This window comes from Rhinolophus hipposideros (genome assembly GCF_964194185.1).
Source record: "Rhinolophus hipposideros genome assembly, chromosome: X".
NCBI lineage: Eukaryota > Metazoa > Chordata > Mammalia > Chiroptera > Rhinolophidae > Rhinolophus > Rhinolophus hipposideros.
In genome coordinates, this window is record NC_138046.1 from 54876817 (window position 1) to 54899649 (window position 22833).

General features: G+C 39.8%; 2 protein-coding genes across 2 annotated transcripts; both read right to left on the reverse strand.

Moving 5' to 3' along the window:
* Positions 1-8622: 8622 nt before the first annotated feature.
* Positions 8623-10224, reverse strand: BEX4 (brain expressed X-linked 4). Its single transcript, XM_081042853.1, has 3 exons — positions 10086-10224; positions 9597-9684; positions 8623-9216 (listed from the first exon to the last, which is right to left on the reverse strand). The coding sequence occupies exon 3, from the start codon at positions 9209-9211 to the stop codon at positions 8849-8851; it is 363 nt and encodes a 120-aa protein (XP_080898979.1). The 5' UTR covers positions 9212-9216; positions 9597-9684; positions 10086-10224; the 3' UTR covers positions 8623-8848.
* A 3163-nt stretch (positions 10225-13387) lies between these two features.
* Positions 13388-14640, reverse strand: LOC308494705 (ribosome biogenesis protein WDR12-like; the record flags this gene model as incomplete). Its single annotated transcript, XM_081042624.1, is given in 3 exon segments — positions 13388-13821; positions 13824-13941; positions 13945-14640. Coding segments are annotated over 3 exon segments (1248 nt in total).
* Positions 14641-22833: the final 8193 nt, after the last annotated feature.

Here is a 22833-nt window from a genome sequence, read left to right on the forward strand (position 1 = left end):
TGATTCTTCCAATCCACGAGCATGGAATGTCTTTCCATTTCTTTGTGTCATCTTCAATTTCTTTCAAAAATGTCATATAGTTTTCAGCATATAAATCCTTCACATCCTTGGTTAAGTTTATTCCTAGGTATTTTATTCTTTTTGCTGCAATTGCAAAGGGAATTGTTTTTGTATTTCACTTTCTGAGATTTCATTGTTAGTATATAGGAATGCAATGGACTTTTGTATGTTGATTTTGTAGCCAGCAACTTTACTGTATTCGTTGATTATTTCTAACAGCTTTTTGGTGGAGTCTTTAGGGTTTTCTATATATAAAATCATGTCATCTGCAAAGAGTGATATTTTAACTTCTTCATTCCCAACGTGGATGCCTTTTATTTCTTTCTCTTGCCTGATGGCTCTGGCAAGGACTTCCAACACTATGTTGAAAAGCAGAGGTGATAGGAGACAGCCCTGTCGTGTTCCTGAACGTAGAGCAAAGGGCTTCTGTTTTTCACCATTAATTATGAGATTAGCTGAGGGCTTGCCATAGATGGCCTTTATTATGTTAAGGTATTTTCCTTCTATACCTATTTTATTAAGTGTTTTAATCATAAATGGATGTTGTATCTTGTGAAATGCTTTTTCTGCATCAATTGATATAATCATTTGATTTTTGTACTTTATTTTGTTTATGTGATGTATCACATTGATGGATTTGTGGATGTTGAACCAACTTTGTGTCCCAGGGACGAACCCCACTTGGTCATGATGAATAATCTTTTTAATGCATTGTTGTATTCGATTTGCTAAAATTTTGTTTAGGATTTTTGCATCTGTATTCATCAGAGATATAGGTCTGTAGTTTCCTTTTTTGTGTTGTCCTTACCAGGTTTTGGTATCAGGGTAATGTTGGCCTCATAAAATGAGTTTGGGAGTACTGACTCTTCTTCAATTTTTTTGGAAGAGTTTGAGTAGGATTGGTATTAGATCCTCTTTGAAGGTTTGGTAGAATTCACTAGTGAAGCGATCTGGTCCCAGACTTTTGCTTTTGGGAAGGTTTTGGACGACTGATTCAATTTCTTTACTGGTGATTGGTCTGTTTAGATTTTTCAGTTCTTCATGGTTCAGCCTTGGAAGGCTATATGTTTCTAAGAACTTGTCCATTTCTTCTAGGTTATTGAGTTTGGTGGCATATAGTCCTTCATAGTATTCTTGGATGATCCTTTGTATTTCTGTGGTGTCCGTGATAACTTCGCCTTTCTCATTTCTGATTTTGTTAATTAGTGTCTTCTCTCTTTTTATCTTAGTGAGTCTAGCCAAGGGTTTGTCGTTTTTGTTAATTTTTTCAAAGAACCAGCTCTTTGTCACATTAATTTTTTCTATTGTCTTTTTTCTCTATTTCATTGAGCTCTGCTCAGATTTTTGTTATTTCCTTTCTTCTGCTGACCTTGGGTTTCACTTGTTCTTCTTTTTCTAGTTCTTTGAGGTGTAACATGAGGTTATTTATTTGGGATTTTTCTTGTTTCTTGAGATAGGCCTGTAATGATATAAATTTCCCTCTTAAAACTGCTTTCGCTGCATCCCAAAAATTTTGGTATAATGTAATTTCATTGTCATTTGTTTCTATGTATCTTTTGATCTCTCCTCTAATTTCTTCTTTGACCCAGTCTTTCTTTAAAAGTATGTGGTTTAATCTCCATGTATTTGTGATTTTTCCTCCTTTCTTTTCGCAAGTTGATATCCAATTTCAAAGCCTTGTGATCAGAGAATATGCTTGGTATGATTTCAATCTTCTTAAATTTGCTGAGGCTGCTTTTATGTCCCAATATATGGTCTATCCTTGAGAATGTTCCATGTACACTCGAAAAGAATGTATAGTCTGATGTTTTAGTATTAAGTGATCTATATATGTCAATTATGTCCATTTCATCTAATGTGTCATTTAGGGATGGTATTTAATTATTTATTTTCTGTTTGGATGATATGTCCATATCTGTCAATGATGTATTTAAGTCCCCTAGTATAATTGTGTTTTGGTCAATTTCTCCCTTTAGTTCTGTTAGTAGTTGCTTGGTATATTTTAGTGCTCCCTGATTGGGGGCATAAATATTGATGACTGTTATGTCTTCTTGTTGTATCATCTACTTTACCATTATGAAATGTCCATCTTTGTCTCCTGTTACCTTTTACACCCTGAAGTCTGTTTCATATGATATCATTATGGCTACACCTAATTTTCTCTGGGTACCCTGTGCTTGGAGTGTCAATTTCCACCCTTTCACTTTGAGTCTATGCTTGTCCTTGTAGCTTAGATGTGTCTCTTGGAGACAGCATATGGTTGGGTTTAGTTTTTTGATCCGATCTGCTACTCTGTGCCTTTTTATTGGTGAGTTCAGTCCATTTACATTTAGGGTGATTATTTATATGTGAGGATTTCCTGTCTTTCTATCTTTAGTTTTCTGGTAAGGCTGTGTTTCCATTGTTTTTTTGCCTTTTTGTTGTTGTCTATTATTTCTGTGTGGTCGTATTCTATGATGTTTCCCTCTGTTTCTTCTTTTATTACAGTATTTATTTATTATACTGTATAATGTATATACTGTATGTATATTTATTTATTTATTTATTATAAAATTTATTTATTTTATTACAGTATTTATTTCTGGATATTTTTTGAGTGTTTACCCATAAGTTTATATAAAGGAAAGTTTGATATTTAGAGTATTTCATTTTCTTCAGCACGCTTACTTTCTACATTCCCATATTCCGGTTCAGGCCTTTACTCTCCCCCATTTTATGTTGCCACAAATTGTTCCTGTTGATGGTGGTCGAATAGCCTCCTTTAGTATTTCTTTTAGTGTATGTCTTGTATTAGAAAATTTCCTCAGCTTCTGTATGTCTGCAAAGGTCTTTATTCCTCCTTCATATCTAAAGGATATCTTTGCTGGATATATTATTCTTGGCTCATAATTTCTCTCTGTCAATAGTGTGAATATTTGGTTTTACTCCCTCCTGGCTTGTAGAGTTTCTGCTGTAAAATCTGATGATAATCTATGGGCTTTCGTTTGTAGATTACCGTCTTCTTTTCCCTGGCTGCCTTGAGGATTCTTTCCTTGTCATTGATTTTAGACAGTTTCAATACAATGTACCTTGGAGAAGGCCTGTTGGGATTGAGGTTATTAGGTGTTCTACTTGCCTCTTGGATTTGAGAATCCAGGTCTGTCCACAATTTTGGGAAGTTCTCATGAACAGTTTGTTGGAATATATTCTATGTTCCCTTCTCTCTTTCTTCTCCTTCTGGCATGCCCATTATTCTTATATTGCTCTTTCTGATGGAGTCAGAAAGTTCTTGTAGAGTTCTTTCATTTCTTTTAAGTCTCAAGTCTCTTTCTTCTTCCATCTGTGCAATTTCCAGGTTTCTATCTTCGATGTCACTGATTCTTCCTCCATCTGGTCAACTCTACTACCTAAGCTGGTTATTTCATTCTTAATTTCTTCTATTGAGTTCTTAATCTCCAGAAATTCCTTTTGGTTCTTTTTTAAAATTTCAATCTCTTTTGTAAAATGCTCATGCTGTTCTTTGATTGTGTTTCTGAGTTCAGTAAATTGCCTTTCTGTGTTTTCTTGCATCACGTTGAGTTTTTTTCAGAACTGCAATCTTGAATTCTCTGTCATTTAAGTCACATATTTCCATATCTTTAAGTTCCTTTTCTGGAGACTTTTCACTTTCTTTCTGAGGTGTCTTGTTGCCTTGGTTATTCATGGCTATTACTGATTTATTATGTCTCTTCCTAGATATCTATAGGTGTGGCTTTTGCAACAGGTTGATAGGAAGAGGTGTTTCTTTTTTTTTCCAGTACTTGTTGGTAGAATGTTTTATTTTCTCTCATACTGTAGCCTTTTTTTTCCTCTCTCACACAGTAGTGCTATGTTTTCTCTTCACTATTCCAGCTTCCACACAATGGGGGTATTCCGTGGGAGATGGGCTCCTCCTCTGTTAGCAATTCGCCTGCGTCTTAGGGTGACACATTTCTTTTTTTTATTAAATTTATTGGGGTGTCAATTGTTAGCAAATTTACATAGATTTCAAGTGTACAATTCTGTATTACATCATCTATAAATCCCATTGTGTGTTCACCACCCAGAGTCAATTCTCCTTCCATCATCATATATTTGATCTCCCTTAACCTCATCACCCACCCCCACCCCCTTACCCTCTGGTAACCACTAAATTATTGTCTGTGGGGTCACACATTTCTTTAGGTGAATTCAGCAGTAGGTCTCTTTATCTTGCCTTTCTGTTGTGGAGGGAGTCCTTTGTGGAGTTATTATTGTTCGATTAGTTGTACATTCCAGGGGAGCTTTACAGAGGTTCACCTCACGCAGCCATTTTGATGACGTCTCTAGGGAGCACAGTTCTTAAATTGGACTCAATTGTAAAATAAAAAGTGGATTAAATAAATTTCATAAAAATTTAAAACTTTTGGTCTTTAAAATAAAACTTTAAATAAATGAAAAAGCAAGCCAAGACTGAAAGAAAAATTCACAAGGTGTATATCAAAGAAAGTGAATGTGGAATATATAAAGTACTCTTGCAACTCAGTTATAAGAGGAGAAGCAACCAAATTTTTTAAAAAATAAGCAAAATATTTGAACAAATTATTTCACAAAAGAAGATGTATTAATGGCTAAGGAGTACGTGAAAAGATGCTGAACATCATTAGTCACCAGAAAAATAGAAATTAAAACCATGAGGTAACACTACTCACCCTTTAGAATGGTTAAAAATTTTAAATATTAAAAAAAAACACCCACCCTGACTATACTAAGTGTTGGTGAGAATGAGGGGAAATTGGAATTCTAATACTCTACTGATGGGAATGTAAAATGGTGAAACCACCTTGAAAAACAGTTTGTCAGTTTCTAAAAAAAATCAAGCTTAAAACTTCCATACAATGTGGCCATTCCATTCCTAGGTATTTACCCAAGAGAAATGAAAACATATATCTACACAAAAATTTGTATGTGCATATTCATATCAGCTTTATTTGTAATAGCCCCAAATTGAAAAGTACGTCAATGTCCATCTATAGATGAATGAATAAACATTCACCCTATCATGGAATACTACTCAGCAATAGAAAGGAATAAGCTACTGTTACATGCAACTCATTATGTTTAATAAATAAAACCAGGCAAAAATAAAAGAGTGTATGCTCTATAAGTCAATTTATATAAAAATACTATAAAATGCAATGTATAGTGATAGCAAGTAGATCAGAGGTTGGTTGGGGATGGGGTGGAAGTAGAAATGGATTATAAATGGGAAGAAAGAGACTTTTGGAAATGATGGAAGTGTTTGCTATTTTAATTATGGTCATGGTTTTATTGGCTTAAATATATGTAAAACAGTTCAAATTGAATACTTTAGGTACTTTTAAAACTTTAATTATACCTTAATAAAGCTGAAATGCTTACTCACGTGTAGATACAGACTGAAAGGTCTAAAAATGACAACCTGTTTGGGTGTTTTATTCTCGTGATATTTAATTTATTGTTGCTTTTTTCATTGTAACTTCATTTTTTTCCTTGCTCGCCTCTTTTAAAAAAACTCCCTTAGCTATATATCCATTTTCTGTAATTTGAAAACAATAGCATATGCTACTGAAAGTCTGACTCCTCTTCTGTGATCTCTTTTTCTCCTTAATTTCTAGGCTTCTATCCCAAGCTTTGTTTCAAAGTCTATAAAAATATACAGATTTCCTCAAGAAACTAAAAAATTTACAAATATGGATGTATAAATGATTGATTGGGATGAATGTGTTAGTCCCTTTTGTTGTTCCTGGTTGATTCACATTTTTTGTTTTGTTTTCATAAGAGATCCATTTTATTTTCTTACAGGCCTCTTTAGGAACACTCCCACTGACAGCTCTCTATCATCAACTGAAAAAGTCAAAATGTATTGCCCACCAAGTTCAGGGATCAGGAAGAGTTGACACTCCCATGGGACGTATAAATTAATGGATGAGTTCACTGTGAGGTGCCTCAGTTCTCCTTCAGTTACCTTCTGAATTGGCTCCCTGACTTTCACTTTTTCAGGAAAGTCCTGTTCTCACTCCTCCACCCTCGCAGAAATGCCCTGGAAAGTGTGCTTCCTTCAGTTCGCCTTCAATCATGTTCTGGTCATGGTCCCTGAATTTTACTGTTTCTAGAAAGTTTTGTACTCATCCCCTACCATTAGAGAAACTCCAAGGAAGGATGTCTTAATTTGGTTATCCTTCAACCAATCATATTGTAACCTGGTTTCCTTTTACCATTTTCCCAAAGTTCTGACAGCATCATCCTACTCCCTCAGAAACACCAAGGGGAGAGGATTTATTTCAGTTCTTCAAAAAAAAAACCCACAAAAATTATATTCTGAAAACCAACATTGACCCTTACTTCTTCCAGAAAGTCTGTGCTCATTCCCATCATTACCCCAAAACCCTGGTAAGGCTTCCTTCAGCTCTTCTACCAGTCAAGTTCTTATCTCACCCTCTATCCCCAGATTAGTGTTAAAATTGAGGCTACTTTGGGAAATCTAGGATTGGTGTATAAGGTGAAATATTGACTTTCAGAGGGACCAAAAGCCCATTAATGAATATCACTCAATCACCTTGCCTTGAAGAAGTCCTTGAGTTTACCGCCTTGCATTTTTAGATCAGACTCTCCATCTTCCCTTTACTCTAGACAGATGAAAGATCATTCTAGCTCCAAAATGTTGTAGGGGCACAGAGTTCTCCTTAAACGTTTCTAAATTGAACATGCAGGGACTCTGGTGATAAAAGGTGAACATTAAATAAAGTGATTTTTGTATAAGTTGTATATATTTGTTCATACATACCACTGGCAATCAGTACACACCGCAAGAATTTCCAAATTGTGCCTTGTGGAGGCACTGTGGTAGACCAGGATCCTAAACTCGGAACTGTGGTCCTAGCTCTACCACTAACTAGCTGTATGACCTTGAGAAAATCACTTTCCTACCATTTCTTCATCTGTGAAATGAAGTTTAGACTGAAGAAGCGACTTTCAATTTTTTTACCTTGTAACCTAGTTTGAAATACTTTTTAAAATTATACCTTTTATGCATTTACGAGGTGACAGTATTTCCTACATGTAAAACTAAAACAAACTTCTCAAAAGAATTAACAGTACTCCTGATAAGTGATATGCTCTGATGTTTTTTTGGTTCTTTTTTTTCCTCCCCCTTCTCCACCTCCACTCCACCCCACTCTGGTTGAAGCCGTGGTTTCTCAGTCTAGTTGTGTAGGACACAGCTCCCTGGCCCATGCTGGTATTATGAGCCTTGTGCTCCCCACCGGCTGAGGCAGTCAGTCGCCAGTCATCGGTCAGCTGCTCACAGCAGCTCACAGCAGCTCTCTCCAGCTGTTAGCCACTCATGGCAGCCCACGGCAGCACACAGCAGCCCACAGCTGCTCACGCTGGCTGCCGGTCACTCAGCTGGCCACTGGCCACTCCAGGGAGCACACAGTAGCCCACGGCAGCAAGGTAGCCCACCACAGCTCACGCCGAGCTCTGGCTGCTCACGGCAGCCCAGCTCCAGGGAAAGCCATTGTTCACAATCTTAGCTGTATAGGAACAGCTCACTGGCCCATGTTGGAATCGAACCAGCGACCTTGGCGTTAGATGCACGGTACTCCAATCACCGGAACCACCCAGCTGGCTCAGTTTATTTTTTTAATTGCTTGTTGTGACCCACAAAAATTTCAAAAGCCATGATGGGTCGCAATCCTCACTTTGAAGAACACTGTTTTGGAGAGTCTTCAAGATTGCTTTCTGCTGTATTCTAAAAATTAGCGTTTGCATTGGAAATGTAGAAAAGCAAAATACAAAAAGAAAATCAGCCTCAGACTTGCTGTCTTCCTTGACTTTCCTCAGCTTATGTTACCAAAGTCAAACATTCTCTGAATCTCCGTATGACAAAGTCCTATAGAAACGGCTCAGGCCAGAACGACGCACCCAAGATATACAGCAGGTAGTAGTCTTGGTACTTAGCATCTCTAAACTCTGGTACCCTCATCTGCCACTGAACCTACGATTTTATTAATCGGTCTATCTTAAGGTCTTGTATTTTTCTAATATTTTTGCCCATTGAATTCAGATAAGTATTCATCCTATGTAATTCTACTGAATTGTTTACACTTAATATGACAATACATGGATATATGTACACATACACAAACCGATATACACACAAACCTGTACATAGATACATACATACACTCAATAGTGGCCTCAGACCTCAGACTTTGGTATACATTAGAATTACCTGGGGAGCTTGTTAAAAAGTGGAGATTCTAGAGCCCCACCCTGTGTGTCTGGAGAATAGGAACTAGAGACCCTACATTCTCAAAAAGCTCCCCCACCAAGGTGTTTTTATGCAGATGATGGACTCACACTCTTTGAAAAATAGTAGGAACGCATTCTTAAAAAGGTATCAAATGTTGAATTATGAGTATGATCCTTCCTTTCTGATTGGTGGGGGACAAGAGAAAAATAGTTTGATGGAAATTTTGAGTCCAGGTAGCTAGGAGAGAAAAGGCAATATTAACAAAAACCAAAAACTGGGGAAGAGGAAGATTGTTTTTTAAACTGCTTTATTAATTTCACATTATGAAAACAATATTTTCCCTCACAACTATGTGAAATTGGCCTGCTGGACAGAAAGTTTTCCACTGAGAGAAAACAATATTCAATTAGAAACTGGTAAGAGGAAATACCAAAAGGTTTACAGAAAAGGAAATCACAAAACTACAAGATTGTAGAGCAGAGGCCACATTATTAACCTCTGGGAAAACCTTAGGATTCAAGGTATAAGGCAAAAGTCATAATGATTATCAGGTTCAGGAGTTTGGAAGCGCATATGATGTCTCATTTGCTGCTCCCTAGTCCTTCTCTTGATTTTCATTCGCTGCACTATAATCTTTTCTACATCATCTCCCACTTCATTGTGATCAACATGCCTGTTAGGTATGGCCCATCGAAAGTTAGGGACAAGTCTCTTAACCCACCCCAGCCTAACATTTCCTCCAGGCTTCTGGACTTCGGCTCCTCCCAAATGTTGAGGTTCCTCTCCTTTCTGCATTGGGGCCTGTTCCCCTCCTTCATTCTCCTGTTGGACATTTTCCATGTTGAGAGTTTTTACTGTTTGTTTCTCTTTGGACGCCATTGCTCCTAAGAGACAAGAAAATGAATTATATTATTATTATTATTATTATTGTTATTATTTTGGTGGACTGATCAGCACCGAGGACAGAGGCCCTACTGTGCACCTTTCAAGGTTCAGAGCCCTGGATTTCAAAGGCTGTTTAAAATTGCATTTTTCCCCACCCGAGAGACTCTGTACGCCCTCTAGGGGGCCCCCAGTCCAAGCTCTCCCCCCTCCCCGGGGCTCCTCTCCCCTCCCACGCCCCAAACCCACCATTGTCCCTGCGGATCCATGCCCAGGCCTCTGCAGGCACCAAAAAGGAGGACGGGGTTGGGGGAAAGATTGGGGTCTCAGGGCTTTCCACTCATCCCCCACCCCCATGCCTCACCCCTGCCCCCGCACCCACCTGGGCCTATCCTTGTCGTCTCGTCTTCCTCCCGATTCTCGCTGCCAGTGCGCCGCCCGGACACTTGGACCTGCAGACCTGCAGAGGGCTGGGGTGGGGGAGCAAGGGCCGCTGCAGCCGAGCGCTGGGCGCCCTCCGCCGCCTCACGGCGCCCCCTCGCCTCCCACCCCCCGCGCCGCAGCCCGGCCGCCCCTGTCCTCGGCCACCCCCAAACCCCCGCTGACCACTATTTTCGACCCCAAGAAGGACCGCGGGGGGCAGGCGGGGCGGGAGACCGAGGGGCAAGTGTTTCCGAAGGGTCGTCGCCTTGGGCCGTCCAGCCCTCCCCCGGGAAAGGCCCACCATTTTCTGCCGCCACACGCGGGGCCGCTGCGGGACGTGGGGGCTGCGGTCTCTGCGCTGCTTTGCCCCGGGGGGCTGGACCGACCCCCCCGGAGGGCTCCGCCTGCTCTCCACACCAACCCCAGGGAGCCGCTGCAGGTCCCTTACCTAGTCCCCCTGCGCCTCCGCCTCCTACTCTTGGGTCCACCCCCGGCCAGCACGCCCTAAGGGCCACCCGGAGCAGACACCCAGAAGGGAGCGAGCGACGGCCGGGTCTGACGCTGGAGCGAGGCGCGCCAGAGTCAGCGTTGGTCGGTCACGTGAGTCTCTCGTCACTGCGAGCGGCGACGCCCCTGTCCCGCCCCTCTCCTGCTCCGGGGGTCTAGAAGTGCCCTCGGCCCGCCACGCGCAACCCGGCCCTGCCCCCGGCTCCCTTTTAACAGCACCAGCCTGGGCCCTATCGCTGTCCCTCCTTTGTGTCTTCCTGGGCCTTTCTCTGCTGCCAGGGATGGGCTGTACCTTCTCAGGGGCCTGTTGGCCATTCCCTCTGCTTCTCTGGGGACTTGCCTCTTCCCTCCCAAGCTCCCGGGACACGCCTCCTTCCACCTGCTGTTCTTTCTGCTACCAATGCTCTCCATTTTCCCTCCACTAAAATGCGTAGAAGAGATGTGTCAGGAAAACAGCCCAGAAGAGTGGATTTTAAAACATTCTTAATATCTCTGTTTTGTTGTTGGTCCTTTGCTGTAAGGGAAGAGCAGTATTTACTCAGAGACCTGTTGGCCATTCTCATTGATACTCTGAGGACTTGCCTCTTCCCTCTTGTGCTCCCAGGACACAATCCTCCTCCGCACCAGGACTCAGGTGTAAAATTTAAGGGGATGCAAAAAAACAAAACAAAAAACAAACAACAAAAAACAGTAGTGAAGATAAATCGCATTTTAATGCAGTATTTTTAAAAAATGAATGCAAGAATATCCATGATGAGCAAGTTTCCCCACCTACCCTACCCCCAACCTGTGGGGGATCACTTCATAAATTATATAAATGTCTACCATTACACTGTACACCTGAAACTAATATAAAATAATATTGAATGTCAACGATAATTTAAAAAATGTGTAGTCATGGGATGTAAAGTATAGCATAGGGAATATAGTCAATGGTATTATAAAAGCTATGTGCGATGTCAGATGGGTCGCACACTTGTTGGGGTTATCACTGTGTGAGGTGTGTAAATGTCTCCACTCCCAAGAAAGTATGGTGTGTTAACAGGAATTATTTTTTCCTGTGAATAAGCAATACTTTGTTTGCATGCTTCATAAATAATTTTTGTTATCGAAACTGCATATTTTGAATATTATAATGTGACACCTCTGGGAATCATATTCTCTCTCAAGGATTTCTTGTTGCTGGCTGTTGTGGCTTGTTTGTTTAGTTACTTTTCTAAACTATTTTTGTAAAGTATGCATTCTTTATCATGTGTGTCCACTGAAATCTGTGTTGCCCTTAGTGGTCAGCTGGTGTTTTGACAATTACTTTAAATACCTGGAGCCAGTATAAGAAAAAAGAAGAAAAAAGAAGAAACGCTGTCCCAGTCTTTGCAAATTGGTCTGTGCTGGGGAAGTCATTCTATGCTTAGCCAGACTTTTTACAACTCTGCATTAGTTTTTTTTTAATTACTATTATTAGTTTCAGGTGTACAAAACAACATAGTGATTAGACATTTACACCCTTCACATAGTGATAACCCCTCAAGTCTACTACCCATCTGACATCATACAGAGCTGTTACAATACCATTGACTATATTCCCTATGCTGTACTTTACATCCCGTGACTATATATATATATATATATATATATATATATATATATATATGTATATATATACATATATATATTACAGCTGGCATTCAATACTATTTTATATTAGTTTCAGGTGTACAGTGTAGTGGTTAGGCATTTGTATAATTTATGAAGTGATCCCCCCATAACTCTAGTACCCATGTGACACTATAGTTTTTGCAATATTATTGACTATATTCCCCATACTGTATTTCACATCCCCTGTGACTATTTTGTGACTACCAATTTGCACTTTCTAATCCCTTCACCTTTCTCACCCATCCCCCCAACCCCTCCCATTTAGCAACAATGAGTTTGTTCTCTGCATCTATGAGTCTATTTGTTTTGTTTGTTTGTTTATTCTGTTCTTTAGATTCCACATATAAGTGAGATCATATGGTATTTGTGTTTCTCAGTCTGTTAGTTTTCACTTCCTGCTTGGCAGAACCTGAAAGTCAGCCAGAGGTGAGAGCTTTGGGTCTCCTCAGGCCTTTACAGCACAGGCATCCTATTCTGGGCATGAGTGTGGCCTTCTCAATTCCTCTGTATATTGGTGAACTTTAAAAAGCCCTTATTACCGCATGTATCTCCTTTCCCAGCCTCTTCCTCCAAGGCTTCTCTTTCTTTATTGTTTGTCCTGAGTGTTATCCTTTGCCCCAGGCTGCTGTGGCAAAAGCTACTCCACTCCTAGGAAGGCTCTGAGTCAGCAAAACAAAGAAAATCTTTGGTGCTGGAGGAGAAACTGCCTGAGACCCACAGCCACAATTCTTTGAGAATAAGGTCCATAATTCTCCTTCTGGAACTAGCAACCTTCATCCGCTGATCTAGGGTGTTGGGGGTGGTGGGCTATAAATTTAAAACACCATAGCACTCTCTTACTGCAATGCATAAGGTTCTCTCCTCAATAAATTTTCCCATTTGTTGTAAGTTTTGGACTAGAATCCAGAGCTTTGCAAAAGTTGATTCTGATAGTTTTTGGCATGGAATCTTTGAGTTCCCTACTCTGCCATTTTTGGTGAGGTCTTCTCTTTATATGTTTTTTTAAGTAGTCTAAAATGTAATGACAATATACAGTTATTTTTAAAAATTAACCTTTTAAGAGAGCAGTACAATATTATGCTTGCTTTTTCTCAGGAATTTTTTTCTTAATAAATTGGCAATATCTACATGTTTTAATGTTCTGAGTACCAAGAAAGTCTTATTATAGTTAGACATCACTTATTTTACCAAAATCAAACTGTATTTCTAATTTTTTTCTCTATTAAAATTTATTAGGTTTTTTAAAACAGCTAACTTTAAAAAGCTAAGTTTCTTCATCAGAAATAAATTTCTGGACAATTACTGTATTTTTAATATATGCTTTTATAGTATTTCAAAAGCAAATCTTAATTTAAAATAGTACCTTTAAAAAGAAATGAAAAAAATTCAATTTCAAGAGTTTGCATAAGGTAGAGAATGCAGGTCACATTTTACATTTTATAAACAAACTGTTATATAATAAATACAAAATAAAGAAAAATGACGGTGATAACTATTATCAAGGTGATCAGCATTGATGTAATCTGAGGAATATCTACCAGTTACACTTATAGAAATAATCTCTGTAGTCAAATTCATCATTCATTTTCATGCCCCCACCTGGGAAGTGGTAGGTGAGTATCTATAGGAATACAATTTATTGTCTGCTCCTCCACTTAGAAGTAGCCCTGTGTCTGTCCAGTCCACACTCAGAACTTTGTCTTCATGAGCAGCCAAATCATAGAGAGGAGCCTTACAACTCCTTGTATCCCACAGTTTGACAATGTTATCCAAAGAACCTGAAATCAGCTGCTGCTCATGGGTAGGAGACCACTTGACTGCTGTGACCCAGCCTGTATGTGTGGTTAAGGACAGTGACACCAGAGAACCATCTTTAGTTTGGAGATCCCACAGTCTGATGTGCCTATCTGTGCTTCTAGATGCTAATCGTTTACAAAGCGGAGAATAGGATATACAATGAAACACTTTATTTCCTGTCAAAGTTGACTTAAGATTGCCAGACTCAACATCCCATACTCTGTGCGGTCCCAAGATGCTCTGCAGATTTCTTCAGCATTTGACCAGAGAACTGAGGAAATTGCTTCCTTGTGGCCAGAGAGGGTCACTGTGGGAGTCTGTGTTAGTCCCAATTGCTCTGTTTTCTATTTCTTTCTTGGTCGATTTGTAGATTCCTCCATTTCATCTTCATCTGTAGGGACTGTAGACCAGATCTTTAGTATCTTATCCCAGGAGCCACTGCAAAATTTAGTTCCTATGCTATCAAGAGCTATAGAATCCACACTTCCAGCATGACCTCTGCAGCAGTGTAGGGCTTTCACTTTGTTTCTCTCTACATTCCATTCTATAGTCTGATCCATAGAGGCACTCAGTAGTAGGTAAGACAAATTATCTTTTTTCACCCAGGCCACATCTTTTACAACGTCTGTATGTCCCACAATTGTCATTATTGACTTTCCTTCCAAGGACCAGATCTGAGAAGTCTTATCATGAGAACCAGTCAACCATTCCTCTGCCCCTTTGATTGAACTGATCCAGTCATTGTGGAATAAGCATTGCAATGGCTGAGGTGCAGTGTACTTCTCCACGTATTCTAGTTCCACAACCTCTTCTGATGAGGTGTTTTCCAGTTCCATGTGTTTGACCAAGGGCATTCGCAGAAACTGGCCCTCGATAAGGAAATCAAACTCCACATGTTTGTGGAACCCATTTTTGGCCTCCAGCAACTTATTGATGATGTTACTAAGGTCAGCAATTTCAGAGGCTGCAGGGATTGAGAAGGGAACATTATCTACTGCATATTTCTTGTTGTCAGTGAAGAAGCGTGTCTGGAGCTGAGCCATGGTGGAGAGCACATGCAAGATTTGCCTACAGAAACGTATGGGGTAATGGTCAGACAACAGGTGCTCTGGTCCCTTAGGACTACAAAAAGAAGCAGCTCAAAATTAGACTGCACAGGAAAGCAGAAACTGCAGTCCAAGACTTGGATTCCGCTTTCTCTCCTTAGGCCTTCTCTCTCTCAGAAAATTTTAAATAGAATACTTGGTTAATTATAATGTTTGGTACTTTGTCACAAATAATATTTGATATACTTGACTTGATTTAAAAATTATTTTTGGTTGCTTTCTGAAATATAGCTGTGGAAATTTCATAGTTCTAAATATGTTTAAAAGTTATATGCAAGGTTAAAAACGATACATGAACATCAAAAGGTAACAAAAGTCTTGTTCATCATGAGTAGTAACTATTTGGGTATCATTTGAGTGCTTCTAAAAAGTATAAATGTAATTTTAAAAGCTGTCTGTTTGAACGCAATTTTCTTAATTTAAATGGTTACTAGTAAAATTTTCTTTTTCCTTTTACCTCATGCTTTTACTGTGTCTCCTGAGAGAATACATTCCCTCCTTCAAGTCTCTTAAAAATAACAAGGAAAAAAGAACAGTGAACAAAAATAACTGCAAGTGACAAAAATCCAAAATTATCTAAATGCATCATTATAGAAGAGAATTAGTCCTGGCAACATTTTAAAAAACCCATTCATGTTGTAATAACACCTCCCAAACTCAAGAAACCAGCACATTATACTTACAAACAGGCTTGCTGCATGAGCCAAACTCTGCAGTTATCCAGAAATTACCAACCCCAAAGTGGAAAAATAATTTGCGTATTGAAACTCAGAGCTCTACCACTTAAAATATACCTCACAGACTTTGGGAGTGAAGTTTCATTTCATTAATAGTAAATTGACTTTGCATAAACATCAACTTCATTTTCCACCCATCATTGCAGAGGAGGCTGAAATACAACTTTTGTGACTGAATTCGGTATATTTTTCATTGCACAAGGATGCTTCTCAGTTCAATTCTCCATATTACAGATCACTGGGATGAAGTTATATATCCTTCAACATTCTTCCTTGTCTCCTAATAAGCAAAGCATGGCCTGTAAAACAAACAACCTAAACTTGAGTCTACAACTCTGGCACAATACAACTCTTTCCACATGTGGAAAGGTATACATCAATTTAAGAGTGTGCTTACCTGGGGAGAATATGGGGGTGAATGGAAAGGAAGGAGATCTTAGCTATATTCATATGATGTGATTATTTAAAAATTAAATGGATTAGTCTTTATAAATTTCAGGGAATGTGGTAGCTGTATTTTCAATGACAAAAAGCTTTAGCCAAGACTTTTTTTTAAGTGAAAATCAGATCAGTATACATTATGTGATTCCACTAAATACATTTATAAATGTATAATACATGTGTTTCTGTATATGCATAGTAAAAAATTTTAAAGTTTACAGTCTAACTTGTTTCACTTGCTATATCATTCTAGTTATCTATTGCTGCATATGAAATAAGACCCCAACTTAGTAGCTTAAAAGAATGAGTTATTTCTTTTATTATTGTTATCATGATTATCATCATCATCTCTTATAGTTCCGTGGGTTGACTGGGCTCACCTGGGTGTTTTTCCCATGGCATCCATTATGAAGTTGCAGTTAAATCTCAGTTGGAGCTTTGAGCATCTGAGGACTTAAATGGCAATGGATGCTGGCTGTTGGCAGGGAGCTCGGCTAGGGCTGTTGACCAGAGTGTAAGGTGTCAACATTAAACTAAGGTGTTTCTGTTACCTATTTTCATGTAAGAAACCACCACAAAATTTGGTATGGCTTAAAGAACACCAAACGTTAATATCTTTCATAATTCTGTGGTTGACTGGGATCAGCTCAGCAATTTTTCTGTTCCATGTGGTTTTGTTTGGGGATGTAGCAATCTGGAGGTTCAACTGATGGAATACCTAGAGTGGCTCATTCACATGGCTGGCAGCTAGAGCTGGAATAATTATGTTCTGCCTAATTAGCACATTTTCCACAGCAATGGAATTAGAAAATAGACAAGAAACACTAGATACACTGTTCTACCCTTTGCATTTGCTTTACATAATAATATATCTAAGATGTAATTCCATACCACTATGTATAGAATTACATCTTTCTCTTAAATAGGTACATGGTGTTCTGACATGTCTGTGTACTCTGTCATATCTATGTATTCAACCAGAACCCTACTGATGGATATTTAGGTTAAATCCATCTGACCTGGGCTAAAGAGGACATAGTGATGAACAGGACAGTGCCCAGTACTTAAGGGGCTTACATCCTAGTGGGGTGTATGCTGGGAGAAATAGGTTATTACAATAGGAGGGATAAGTCTAAGGAAGTGGGAGGGTTACTTGTCCACAATGGGTAGAACCCACAAAAAAGCTATTTCACAGAATTCTGTTTGGGACTATTAGACCCAAGGATGGGCCTGCCTTGAAGAGGTTCATTCCAGGGGTGGCATCCTGTAGAGGAAAGAGCACAGCTGAATCAGGTGACAGCCTGGCTATTGATTCTGGGCTCTGCCATGTACTCACTGAAGATTCTTGAAGTTCATGTGTTGGGAGTTCCTTGGTGCCCATTTTTGGCCACCTCTTTTCACACCATGCTCTCTCCTTAGGCAGCCATCTCATCAATAACTATATCTTCAATTGCCATTCACTCACATATGATTTCTACATTTTTCTTTCTAGTTCAGTCTCTGATCTAAATATCTGGCTGTATTCTTAACATCCCCAATTGGGTATACAAAGGAATTGAGAAATCAAAATGGCTCATCTTGTGTCCCAATATATGGTCTATCCTTGAGAATGTTCCATGTACACTAGAAAAGAATGTATAGTCTGATGTTTTAGGATGAAGTGCTCTATATATGTCAATTATGTCCATTTCATCTAATGTGTCATTTACGGCTGTGATTTCGTTATTTATCTTCTGTTTGGATGATCTATCCATAGCTGTCAATGATGTATTTAAGTCCCCTAGTATACTTGTGTTTTGGTCAGTTTCTCCCTTTAGTTCTGTTAGTAGTTGCTTGGTATATTTCGGTGCTCCCTGATAGGGGGCATAAATATTGATGACTGTTATGTCTTCTTGTTGTATAGTCCCCTTTACCATTATGAAATGTCCATCTTTGTCTCTTGTTATCTTTTTCACCCTGAAGTCTGTTTTATCGGAAATCATTATGGCTACACCTGATTTTCTCTGGGTACCATTTGCTTGGAGTGTCAATTTCCACCCTTTCACTTTGAGTCTATGCTTGTTCTTGTAGCTGAGATGTGTCTCTTGTAGACAGCATATGGTTGGGTTTAGTTTTTTGATCCAATCTGTTACTCTGTGTCTCTTTATTGGTGAGTTCAGTCCATTTACATTTAGGGTGATTATTGATATGTGAGGATTTCCTGTCATTCTGTCTTTAGTTTTCTGGTAAGGCTGTGTCTCCATTGTTTCTTTGCCTTTTTGTTGTTGTCTGTTATTTCTGTGTGGTCGTATTCTATGATGTTTTCCTCTGTTTCTTCTTTTATTACAGTATATATTTCAGATTTGGATGTTTTTTGAGTGGTTACCCTTGAGTTTATGTAAAAGAAAGTTTGATATTTAGAGTATTCCAGTTTCTTTAGTACACTTACTTTCTCTATTCCCATATTACAGTTCAGGCCTTTACGCTCCCCCTTTTTATGTTTCGGTTGCCACAAGTTGTCCCTGTTGATGGTGGTCTAATAGCCTCCTTTAGTATTTCTTGTAGTGCAGGTCGTGTATTAGAAAATTCCCTCAGCTTCTGGATGTCTGGAAAGGTCTTTATTCCTCCTTCATATCTAAAGGAGATCTTTGCTGGATATATTATTCTTGGCTCATAATTTCTCTCTTTCAATAGTTTGAATATTTGGTTCCATTCCCTCCTAGCTTGTAAAGTTTCTGCTGAAAAATCTGATGATGATCTAATGGGCTTTCCTTTGTAAGTTACCGTCTTCTTTTCCCTGGCTGCCTTGAGGATTCTTTCTTTGTCATTGATTTTAGACAGCTTCAATACAATGTGCCTTGGTGAAGGCCTGTTGGGATTGAGGTAATTAGGTGTTCTATTTGCTTCTTGGATTCGAGGATCCAGTTCTGTCCACAAGTTTGGGAAGTTGTCATCGACGATTTGTTTGAATATATTCTCTGTTCCCTTCCCTCTTTCTTCTCCTTCTGGTATGCCCATTATTCTTATATTGCTCTTTCTGATGGAGTCAGAAAGTTCTTGTAGAGTTCTTTCATTTCTTTTAAGTCTCAAGTCTCTTTCTTCTTGTCTCTGTGTAAATTCCAGGTTCTTATCTTCGATGTCACTGATTCTTTCCTCCATCTGGTCAACTCTACTACCTAAGCTGGATATTTTATTGTTAATTTCTTCTATTGAGTTCTTAATCTCCAGAAATTCTATTTGGTTCTTTTTCAAGATTTCAATCTCTTTTGTAAAATGCTCATGGTGTTCTTTGATTGTGTTTCTGAGTTAATTAAACTGCCTTTCTGTGTTTTCTTGCATCTCGTTCAGTTTTTTCAGAATTGCAATCTTGAATTCTCTGTCATTTAAATCACAAATGTCCATATCTCTAAGTTCCTTTTCTGGAGACTTTTCACTTTCTTTCTGAGCTATCTTGTTGCCTTGGTTATTCATGGCAATCACTGATTTACTATTTCTCTTCCTAGACATCTACAGGAGTGGCTTCTGCAACAGGTTGATAGGTATGCGAAGAGCTTTTGAAGTTCCAAAGCTCTTTCTGCACCAGATTCAGAGCCTGTTTGTTTCAGCAGTTCTGTTTACTCCTGCAGGGATCCGCCCAGATAGGTGGGGCCAGGGGCAGGGTGAGTTGTGAGAGGTGTCCCAGAGCAATGGCAGCGACCACCACCACAGCCAGTCCTGCTTCCACAGCTCCCTCCCCTTCCCTGGAACTAGTTGAGCTGAGAATCTGTGTCTGCGGTCCACAGTTCTCAGAGCAGCAAATATTCTGTCCTTTGATCCGACACTGCTACTTTATCGCTTCTAGCACCGGGCAGGTGGGGGCGGGTTGAGCTCTGGGAGGGTAGGGAGGGGGCAGCTAGTCTCTGTGCCTAAGGCTTCCATTCTCCGCTCGGCAGTGAGGGCTTAAACCACCGATTTCAGCCCTCTTCCCTCAGTCTTTGCTGCCGGGAGCGTTGGGTTCAGCTGTGCTATATGCTGCCCCCTCAGCCCTGTGGGCCATAAGCGGAGCCCTAGCAGTCCAAGTCCTTCCCTCTCCCGCAGCTGCGGAAGATCCGGGAGCAGCAGGCTCCGAAAATGGCTCATCTTGTTCCCTCTAAAAAGGATATATGATGTGTTGCCCATCCCAGTTAATATCACTACCCATAATTGGGAGAAACTTCTGAGAATCATAGAAACACCTCCCTTTATACCCCCCACCCAATTCTCAAATCTTTTATGAATTCATCTATTCATTCATGCATACGTTCATTCATCTAGTAGAGAGAGGAATATTGCTGGCTCAAGAGAGAAGGGGGGTTATTACACATTCACAGTCCTGGAGTGTGTCATCCATGCCAATGAGAAGAAGCTGCCTTCGGAAGATTTGTCACAGGAGGGAAAGTAGGCTGTATAGTTGCTGATTCAGGTAAGTTGGTAGGTTTGGTGGTGGGAGCATATAGACAATCTCCTTTGTGATAACATCTACTTTTCCAAAGAAACAAGCCAAAAGAGCAGTTGAGAATGTTGAGGTGTTGAAGGTTTGTGCAGAGAATAAATGTTGTGCCACAGTGGTCTCAGATATTGCGAAAGTATGTTGACTGTGGAAATGTGGTAAGATTGCCAGCCAGGCCTGAGTACTGCCCCATAGCTTTCCTTCTACCTCAATTCCCACAACTCACCCCTCCCCCCTTTTCCACCAGGCTCCAGTCACATTGTTTTTTGTCTTTTTCTGGAACATGTAGTGCTCACTCCCACTTCAGAATATACTGTTCCTTAGTCTAATATTAAAAGATCTTCACACCCACCCAGCTCTTTCTTGTCATCAAGGTCTAAGCTGAAAAGTCACGTCCATAGTGTGGCCTCTAGTGGTAAAGCACAGCACAACTCCAGGGATCATCACGCATGGTGTAGTTGAAGTAAGTGATGATCTTTGAAGTTGTTAGACTGGGTGGCCCTAGACACCCTAAACTGGCTTCTCCATAAATATTGTTTTCTATCCCGTTTACTTGTTTTATTTTCTTCATGACACTCCTCACCCACTGAAATTACATTGTTTATAGTTTATGTGCATCCAAAAGATAAAATAAGCCCCATAATGGGAGGGGGCTTTCCTGTCTTGTTGCCTATTAACCAGCCTGATAGGCAAAGAGTAAGCCCTCGGTAAACAAGTTCTGCATGTTGGAATTGTTATCTACCAGATACAGCAAAACACAAACAGGAACTTAAAGTTGAGTGGCAAAACCAATTGACATTGGAATCAGAGATCACAGTATACAAAACACTTCAAGAAATCTCAGACATGATCTATTTAGCAGTTCTCAAACTATAGGAAATATCAGAATCTGCCAGGGAAATTGTTCAAAATACAGATTCCTGAGCCTCCAACATCAGGATAAGCATTCAGCAGTTCTGGGCTAAGGTCTGGGAAGTTGCAGTTTTAACAAGATACCAGGTGCTTGTAATAAAGCTGGCCCATGGCTCATGCTTAGACCAACACAAACTTTTAAAAATGGTGTTTCACTAGGGAAAACGGCTTCCATACCATTAATCTATTGCTTATCAGGCAGTGTTCTATTATAATTGTCAGTTTGAATGCTGGTGTAACTACTGGGAAGTGCAGTGTTCATCTAGGACCACAGATTGATTTTCCAGATGGGATCTCATTTAACTCTTTCCAACCTTTTCTTAATTGTATATGAGATGGAGGCTTATTTCATACTTCCTGCTTTAGAACCTGTTTTGTAAAAGTTAGTTTAAAAATGCTTTTGCTTTGGCAATGTAAAATATGGACTTTGGGTGATAATGGATGTGTCAATGTAGGCTCATTGATTGTAACAAATGTAACATTTTGAGGCAGGAGGTTGATAGTGGGAACTCTACTTTTTGCTCAATTTTGCCTTGAACATAAAGCTGCTCAACAAAATAAATTTTATTTAAACAAACAAAAATTTTTATTGCCTTGATATTCTTTCTGTCATGTGGGGAGTCACTCAGGGTCTCTGGTCCCGCTCCCCACGTAAGAACGCAGGACATGGTGAGGCCAAAAAGGAACACCCATGGAGCCATAGATGGGGGAATCATATCACTATATTCTCGCTGGTGGCATCTACCTTTCTGCAATCCGCACTTGCTAGCTCAGCCAGCATCTTCTTGCTAGCCCCCATTTTCTGCTAGCGTAGCCACAGCAGTTATATTAGTGGCCAATGGCTCACTGGTTACAGCTGACGGCCAACTAGTCACAGCTGGTGGCCATCCAATCACAGTTGATGGCCATTTACTACCTGAGCCAGCACCTTTCCACGTGAGGCCGAGAGCCTGGAAACTGCACTCCTGGCTCTGTCCCTTAGTATGCTTGGAGAAAATTTAGAAAATAGAGGTCTTTGTTACTTTGGTGACAAGAACTGGAATTGCATTTTGAACCTCACAGTTGTGGATAACGTATTAAGAGGGGTTGAGGGAGAACCACGGGGTTCCTTAGACCCACCAGATGGAGTTTTCTACATGTGAAATGTGACACAAGACCCTGTGCTGTCACTGCTATTATCTCTGTGGGCTCTCAGCCTCATGACAGACACTGTGTCTGATTAGCAAAATTTGGGATGATGCTATACATAATTTCTAATCTGCCCCCCTTCATGTTTAGTTGTGGACACATTTTCAGATAAGTAAATCTCTCTCTACAATAACAATTTTGTGAATAAATTTAAGACCATATTACTACCACCAATTTTTAAATGTTATTTTTCTTATAATTACACAAGTAGTAAATCCCGGTTGTAAAATAAATTCACACAACATGAAAATATGTAACTTCTTACAAATTGGTAGTTACAAAATAGTCACTGGGATATAAAGTAAAGCATAGGTAGGGCCGGCCCGGTGGCGCTGGCGGTTATGAGCCGCCGTGCTCCTAACTCCGAAGGCTGCCGGTTCGATTCCCACGTGGGCCAGTGGGCTC